The 8,386-nt window shown below is 47.5% G+C and overlaps 1 protein-coding gene across 1 annotated transcript in view; it reads right to left on the bottom strand.

Moving 5' to 3' along the window:
* Nucleotides 1-649: 649 nt before the first annotated feature.
* dnah10 (dynein axonemal heavy chain 10) overlaps nucleotides 650-8,386 on the bottom strand; it is a 61,152-nt gene continuing 53,415 nt past the window's right edge. The window contains exons 65-79 of the mRNA XM_082968542.1: nucleotides 8,102-8,375; nucleotides 7,762-7,866; nucleotides 7,490-7,644; nucleotides 7,230-7,384; nucleotides 6,907-7,090; nucleotides 4,837-5,037; nucleotides 4,369-4,578; nucleotides 4,116-4,211; nucleotides 3,810-3,981; nucleotides 3,537-3,668; nucleotides 3,246-3,457; nucleotides 2,847-3,014; nucleotides 2,425-2,605; nucleotides 1,977-2,122; nucleotides 650-1,181 (exon numbers count right to left, since the gene is read on the bottom strand). Coding sequence (XP_082824668.1) covers nucleotides 1,035-1,181; nucleotides 1,977-2,122; nucleotides 2,425-2,605; nucleotides 2,847-3,014; nucleotides 3,246-3,457; nucleotides 3,537-3,668; nucleotides 3,810-3,981; nucleotides 4,116-4,211; nucleotides 4,369-4,578; nucleotides 4,837-5,037; nucleotides 6,907-7,090; nucleotides 7,230-7,384; nucleotides 7,490-7,644; nucleotides 7,762-7,866; nucleotides 8,102-8,375 — 2,538 coding nt within the window. The 3' untranslated portion in view covers nucleotides 650-1,034. The remainder of the gene's footprint in view (nucleotides 1,182-1,976; nucleotides 2,123-2,424; nucleotides 2,606-2,846; nucleotides 3,015-3,245; nucleotides 3,458-3,536; nucleotides 3,669-3,809; nucleotides 3,982-4,115; nucleotides 4,212-4,368; nucleotides 4,579-4,836; nucleotides 5,038-6,906; nucleotides 7,091-7,229; nucleotides 7,385-7,489; nucleotides 7,645-7,761; nucleotides 7,867-8,101; nucleotides 8,376-8,386) is intronic.

The following is an 8,386-nucleotide window of genomic DNA, read 5'->3' as shown; positions in this document are numbered from 1 at the left end:
AGTGACAGCTATAATACATGTTTAGCCTCTGTAGGCAGGAAATATATCTCAAGCTCTTTAAAAATGAACTCGTTTCCTTTTGGATTATGCATGAAAAAAACATGAGATGTTTCAATGAATTAAATTACAAACATATGAAGACAGCACGTACACATCTGACCTGTACGATCAGATCTACATTTAATGTGTGGGGATATACATTTTAAAACGCCTATCTTTAGACTATATCAGAATTGAGGGCCTCCCTTCCCCTATACGCCAGCTCTATGTAGTCAACGAAAAGGGGGGATGAAATATGACCTGGAGAAATAATGTTACGATTTTAATTAAAACTAATACAAAACAGACCTTGTTTTCCCTGTGGATTTATCTCCCCCGTCAGTCGGTCGAGGCAGCCTGAGCACAGATGCTGGGCGTTAGAAATGTCACGAGGAATAAAGCAGAGAGAGGACTTAATAAAAAGATCTGTCTTCAGAGATGAAAAATAGCAGGGGTTGGGGATACAGCCTCTGAGATCCAATGGCACCTCTTCAGAGGACTGATTGGAGACATGAGTTCTGCAGTGGGTCTCTACTCCACTACTCTGAGTGAACACAGGACTGGGGTGGGCTGCCACCTAGTGTTAATTCATGATAAGAACAACTGTGGATTTTTAAAACGTTTTTTATTGAACCAAGTCAGTTAAGAACTAAGAACTAATTCTTATTTACAATGACGGCCTACTCCTGCAAACCTGGACGACGCTGGGCCAATTGTGCGCCGTCCTATGGTACTCCCAATAACAGCCAGATGTGACATAGCCTGGATTCGAACCAGGGAGTGGTGACGCCTCTTGCACTGAGATCCAGTGCCTTAGACCGCTGCGCCACTCGGGAGCCCTATGTTCCAGAGAAACCGATTGATGTAATAGTATGCTAATAAGCATGTCACCAAATGTGATATTTGATAGTTTCCTAAACATTTAAAATAAATTTAGCCTTTAAAATGTGCCTTTAAATGATCTACATAGAAATCTAAAACAAATATAAACATCATCAGTCTGCGTTGAGGCACAGACAGACTCCCTGCAACACCCAGTGGGAGATGTGCTTGGTGGTAAAGAGATCTGCCTCAAACACCAGCCCCACACCCATAGCATTCCTCCTCATGGACGTGGTGTACACTGGAGTCCTCAGAGTATTCTACGAAACAAACACACAGACATTTGGACACAGTTAGAAAGTGGCAAAACAGACATTTTAAAACAATGAAACAATTGCTAGAGAGGCCACTAGCGAAGTCACTAAGCACATGTTCTGAAGGGTCAGTCTGTTATATCTGGTGTAATTCTCCTGTCTTATCTGGCGTCCTGTGTGAATTAAAGTATGCTCCTTCTAATTCTCTCTCTCTCTCCCTCTGCCTCCCGGAGGACCTGAGCCCTAGGACCATGCCTCAGGACTACCTGGCCTGATGACACCTTGCTGTCCCCAGTCCACCTGGTCGTGCAGCTGCTCCAGTTTCAACTGTTCTGCCTGCGGCAATGAAACCCTGACCTATTCACCGGATGTGCTGTTTTTGACTCTCTCTCGACCGCACCTGCTGTCTCAAACTCTGAATGATCGGCTATGAAAATCCAACTGACATTTACTCCTGAGGTGCTGACCTGTTGCACCCTCTACAACCACTGTGATTATTATTTGACACTGCTGGTCATCTTTGAACGTTTGAACATCTTGGCCACTGTTATAATCTCCACCCGGGAACAGCCAGAAGAGGACTGGCCACCCCTCAGAGCCTGGTTCCTCTCTAGGTTTCTTCCTAGGTTCCTGCCTTTCTAGGGAGTTTTTCCTAGCCACCGGGCTTCTACACCTGCATTGCTTGTTGTTTGGGGTTTTAGTCTGGGTTTCTGTATAGCACTTTGTGACATCGGCTGATGTAAAAAGGGCTTTAGAAATACAGTTGATTGAAGGGATAAGGTGGTGAGTGGTGCTGCAAACCTGTAGTTTGAGGCGATGTGCTTCTATGGGGATGACCTTCAGGATGGGCAACTGGACCACCAGTACTTTGGGTTTACTCCTGATCAGACATCCCCTCTCTATGTCCCAGTCTGCTCCCTCCAGATACAAGCCTGACACAAAGCAGCCTGGGAGAACACAACCACAACCCTCAGTATCAAAACATCACTCACTGTCTGTCTGTCTGTCTGTCTGTCTGTCTGTCTGTCTGTCTGTCTGTCTGTCTGTCTGTCTGTCTGTCTGTCTGTCTGTCTGTCTGTCTGTCTGTCTGTCTGTCTGTCTGTCTGTCTGTCTGTCTGTCTGTCTGTCTGTCTGTCTGTCTGTCTGTCTGTCTGTCTGTCTGTCTGTCTGTCTGTCTGTGTTAGTATGTCCGTCTGTGTGTGTGTTAATATGTCTGTCCGTGTCTGTCTGTCTGTCAGAGGACTCTCACCCTGTCCAGGCCTCTCGTTGACCTCCTCCTCAGTGGTGTACTGAGTGACCTGTGTGTAGAGTGTGGAGCGGTCCAGCGGCCAGCCGTTCCTCCTGCAGGTGGCCTGAACCAGAGCAGTCAGGTAGGACTCTGGGATCTGCAGCCCAGACAACCACATCACATTGGGCTCCCCTTCATCCACCTGGAAGAAAGAACCATCCAAATAAAACATAACTACACAACCACTACATACATGTACATACTGTATTTACATTTATATGTACTATACATCATGGATACTTTGATACCAAGAAAATGTGACCTTGAATAACATATCTGCATGAGCAACAGCTAATGGGGATCCTTATAAACTAAACCAATCTTCAGGGAGATGTCTACGATATGTCTCAGCGAATAACTGTATTAGAGCGCAGGATGTTCACCCAGGAGTTGTACTGGTCGTAACGCCTCTTGAAGTGGATCATCCAGTTGCCCAGGGACTTGAGGGTATCAGGTGCCAGCTTCCTCCAGATAGCAGGGATCATGCCATTGAAGAGGGCGCGTGCCACCTCATCCAGCTCACTACTCATGCCCACCTCACCAGCCAGAGCCTACAGGCACAGACACATTTGTTAGTTCACATCCCCATACCAAACTATAGGTACTATAGGTGTCTCACCTGGTTCCTTTAGTAAATATGCAATAGACAACAGCAAACGTTCTAAAGATAATTATACTGTTTTATGTAGATACAAAGGAAGGCCCCATGACAGTCTGTCCCTGTAGTTCTTCCTCTTTCTATACCCCTCACTGTTCCTGCCTGTCTCCTCCCCCTCTCTCACCCTCTGCAACTCAGCCAGAGAGCGTCCAATCCTGACAATGAGCTTGTTGAAGCGCTCCAGCTCCTGCAGCAGCACCACGGAGGTGGGGGAGATCTCCAGGCCAAACTTCTTACGGATCACGTCCAGGTCAAACACCTGAGGCAGCTTGTTCTGGATGTCCCGGGCCACGTTGCTGATGTACTCATCCCTGCTGATGCCTCCACCAGACTCACCTGAGGACCCCGACAGAAAGGTGAGGAGGCCAGATTATGCTCAGTCTGTGTGTATGTGTGTGTGTGAGGTTTCGGTTACCAGTCTGTGGCTGCAGATCTATCAGGTGGGTCCACATGTCGCGGGCTGCCTGTGTGTAGTATCCAATCTCAGCATTGGGGTGCAAACCAAACACCTCTGGAGTGTTGGCCAGGGGCAAGGTCTCAATCTCCCCTGTGATACATAGCAAGTCAATCAGAGAAGATGGATGACAACTACAAGTTAATAACAACAATGGCGGTGCAGCAGAAATCGTATGTAAAAAGCTACATTTGAAGTCTGTATATCAGACCAGTGATGAACTACTACACTGACCAACATAATTTTCCTTGGGCCCGTCAGGAGGGATCTTGTAGTCCACCTCCTTGTTGTGGAAGAAGTGAAAGGGCTGGAAGGTGTCAAAGATGAAGTCTCCCAGGTACTCATCCATGTAGACCGTCAGGATCCTGCGGTCAAAGCTGTCTATACACCTGCCTCCATACATTACCTGAGAGAGGGAGCGTAAACAGGCACACACGCACGCACACACACACGGAAGCCATTAGTGCTAGGCTATTATACTAATAGGATTCTGTATTATCATTGTTAAGTCAATGTGATGTATGAAGAGGTGAGCCTGACCTCTCCTATGAGGTACTTGAGACTTCCCCAGGGGATCTTGGCGTCTCCCTGAGTGTGGGCTTTGGTCAGGTAGGTGTCCAGGATCTCCATGCACACCTGGTCAACACAGGAACATCCACATCAGCACACACAAAGAGCGGAGTTACAGACATGACATTTAAACTGATCAGCAAAAGGAAATGACTCTGAAGTAAATGTAATCAATAGTGTAAGTCCTGTGGATGCTGTTAGAAACAGTCATTTTCCCACTCACCTGGAAGTCAGACTCGTTAAAGTCGTAGGACACGTTCCAGCCGATCTTGCCGTACTTGCGTCTCTCCTGCACCACAGCGTGGAAGAAGGACAGCACGTAGACCAGGCTGCGGTAGGCCGGGTGGGGGCAGCCCATCAGAGTCTCGTGGGCGATCTTAAAGAAGGTTGCCCTCATGTTCAGCTTCAGCCCATTGGGAGGCTCCGTCACCACCTGGACGAACAGAGAAACAGAGATCAGGTCCTAAAGTCAATTCGCCTCAATCCTCAATGGCTCAGTTCTGCTGTGATTAGGTGAACGAATCGGGCTGGGGAGACTGTATGGTGTTGGAAGAGTGAATCAGAGATAGACGGACAGACACTTTATCATAAAACTAAGTCACATTGTATACAGTTAGCTGCAGTAGGCAACAGTCTATGTTAGCTGCAGTAGGTAGCAGGTCTGTTTGACTAAGTTAGAGCTCTTCCTCACCTTGAGAGACTTCTGTAGAATGCCGATGGGAAAGTCTTTGATGGGGTCAGTGGTGAGCCACAGTCTGAAGTCAGGGTGGGCCTTGGTGATCCTCTCCAGGGACTTCTCTAGGTCCTTCAGCCACTTCACCAGCAGGTGGCAGTTCTGCAGCATCAGCCACTGGCCCCGAGATACCGCCGTTTCCAGCAGCTGCAGCGCCACCTACAGCACACAACAACAATACTGTATCATACTAACAACATTCCAATTAGCTTTGTGGTTGAATGTGCACCAAAAGTACATGTGGTATGCAATCTGGTTTCTGCTCAGGTTACAGATGTGTCACTGCAACCCTAAATGTCCTAAATGATGTCTCAATTGCCCTTGATTCTAAGCAATGTTGTGCTGCTATTTTTATTGACTTGGCCAATTCTTGCGGGCCAGCTAAGGAGTATTGGTGTCTCTGAGGGGTCTTTGGCCTGGTTTGCTAACTACCTCTCTCAAAGAGTGCAGTGTATAAAGTCAGAACATCTGCTGTCTCAGCCACTGCCTGTCACCAAGGGAGTACCCCAAGACTCGATCCTAGGCCCCACGCTCTTCTCAATTAACATCAACAACATAGCTCAGGCAGTATGAAGCTCTCTCATCCATTTATATTTTTATTTATTTTACTTTAACCTTTATTTAACTAGGCAAATCAGTTAAGAACAAATTCTTATTTACAATGGCGGCCTACCCCTGCCAAACCCGGACAACGCTGGGCCAATTGTGCACCGCCCTATGGGACTCCCAATCACGGCCAGATGTGATACAGCCTGGATTTGAACCAGGGACTGTAGTGACACCTCTTGCACTGAGATGCAGTGCCTTAGACCACTGCGCCACTCAGGAGCCCCAGTGTGCATATGCAGATGATACAGTCTTATACTCAGCTGCCCCCCCCCCCGGAGTTTGTGTTAAACGCTCTTCAACAAAGCTTTCTTAGTGTCCAATAAGCTTTCTCTGCCCTTAACCTTGTTCTGAACACCTCCAAAACAAAGGTCATGTGGTTTGGTAAGAAGAATGCACCTCTCCCAAACAGTGTGATTACTACCTATCAGGGTTTAGAGCTTGAGGTAGTCACCTCATACAAGTACTTGGGAGTATGGCTAGATGGTACACTGTCCTTCTCTCAGCACATATTAAAAGCTGCAGGCTAAAGTTAAATCTAGACTTGGTTTCCTCTATCGTAATTGCTCCTCTTTCACCCCAGCTGTCAAACTAACCCTGATTCAGATGACAATTCTACCTTCATGCTAGCTTACGGAGATGTAATTTATAGATCGGCAGGTAAGGGTGCTCTCGAGGGGCTAGATGTTCTTTACCATTCAGCCATCAGACTTACCACCAATGCTCCTTATAGGACACATCAATGCACTCTATACTCCTCTGTAAACTGGTCATCTCTGTGTACCGGTCGGAAGACCCACTGGTTGAGATACCTACTGCAGCCTTCATCCTCCACATACAACACCCATCCCCAAAGGACACACATCCCTGGGTCTCTCCTTTTTCAGTTCGCTACAGCTAGCGACTGGAACGAGCTGCAAAAAACACTCAAACTGGACAGTTTTATCTCTATCTCTTCATTCAAAAACTCAATCATGGACACTTTTACTGACAGTTGTGGCTGCTTTGCGTGATGTATTGTTGTCTCTACCTTCTGACTTTGTGCTGTTGTCTGTGCTCAATAATGTTTGTACCATGTTTTGTGCTGCTACCATGTTGTGCTGGTGCCATGTTGTGTTGCTACCATGTTGTTACCGTGTGGTGTTGCTACCATGCTGTGTTGTCATGTGTTGCTGCCATGCTATGTTGTTGTCTTAGGTCTCTTTATGTAGTGTTGTCGTGTCTCTCTTGTCGTGATGTGTGTTTTGTCTTATATATTATTTTTTCATCCCAGCCCCCGCAGGAGGACTTTTGGCTTTTGGTAGGCCGTCATTGTAAATAAGAATTTTTCTTAACTGACTTGCCTAGTTAAATAAAGGTTCAATAAAAAAAAATGTAACATTGGAAGCTCTATTGCTGTGATTAATGAGAGTTGTCTGGTACCTTCTCTTGACCTTGTCCCATGGCCAGAAACTTGAGCCTGCTGCCCCCAAAGCCAGACCTCTCAGCAAGCTTCATGAGGTCACTGGCTGGGTCAGAGCCGGGGCTCAGGATGAACACGATGGGGGAGTTGGGTGAACTCTGCTCATAGATGGCCTCGAAACTGATCACAGGGGGCTGCACATACCTGAGAGGGAGGGGGGCGAGGTAGACAGTAGAAAGTGAATAGGGAGAAACACTAAAGTCTCATCTCCGCAAGTCAAGATATTTTGGATCAAAGCAATAGGAGTTCAAGTTTGTTTACAAGTAGGAGAACGGGCTATTACTTCTCTCCCATGGTGATGGTGACATAGTCAGTGACAGCCCGGTAGACTCTGTCCAGGCGGAAGCAGCGCAGCAACAGCAGCTTCTGGAAGGCAGTCAGGTTGTCTTTATACTTCATGGGGAAGAGAGCCTGCTCCGGCCCATCCAGGTCATACCACTGAGATGACAACAGAAAGGAGGGTTAACAATGAACCATTCTACAGAGGACATAGGAACATATTCAGTGCATCACAAGGTCACAAGATTGGATGGTGTTACTCACAGTCTTCCACTCTGGCAGGTTCTTCTCCACGTCATCTGGTAGGGAGCCAAACTCAGCAGGGAAGAGCTCAGCCAGTCGTATGATGTCCTCCCAGCCCTGGCCTGGAAGCCAGGGACACGGCTTCTTCCTCGTGCTCATCTCCAGGGACAGGTTGCCTGGATTGAGGAGCACAGAGAGAACAGTACGTGAGCACAGTACGTGAGTTATGCGTCTCCAAGTTGGTGTGCTGTGTTTATGTGAGTGTATGGTAGATTACATCATATGTCTCTCACCCTTGAGGAAGAAGTCCAGCTCCTCCTGGGGAGCCCTCCCCTCTGGCTGCCCAATCTTTATTGTCAAATTGAAGGAGAACAGCAGCTTGTGTCTCTCAAACAGACCTGAGTCACACACACACACACACACACACACACACACACACACACACACACACACACACACACACACACACACACACACACACACACACACACACACACACACACACACACACACACACACACACACACACACACACACACACACACACACACGTTTCATATCAATCCCAGCTATCACATAACTGTTCCCACAAAAGTCCAGGTTTGACCATTCCTGAACACCCTGTCACCTCACCTGTGCATCCATAGTTGTAGACATTGTATGTCAAGGTGTCCATGATGTTCTTCAGCCTCTTGGGCAGGATGGAGTCAGGCAGGGACTTGCGCAGGGAGAAGTCAAAAACCTCCAGATAGGAGGCCAGAGAGTACTGGTACATGCTGTTCACCAGGGCCATCTCCGCCAGCACAAAGAACAGGATGGCACCGCGCTTGGCAGCGGGACGGTAGCCATCTCGCAGCTTATCAATGTCTGTTGATGTCTTCTCTGCCAGCTTCAGCTTCTCAAACACCTGGGGAGTTA

The sequence above is a fragment of the Salmo salar genome, chromosome 24 (genome assembly GCF_965601325.2).
Source record: "Salmo salar chromosome 24, fSalSal1, whole genome shotgun sequence".
Classification (NCBI taxonomy): Eukaryota; Metazoa; Chordata; class Actinopteri; order Salmoniformes; family Salmonidae; genus Salmo; species Salmo salar.
The sequence above is the reverse complement of the archived record's forward strand: the minus strand, read 5'-3'. Positions and strand labels throughout refer to the sequence as shown.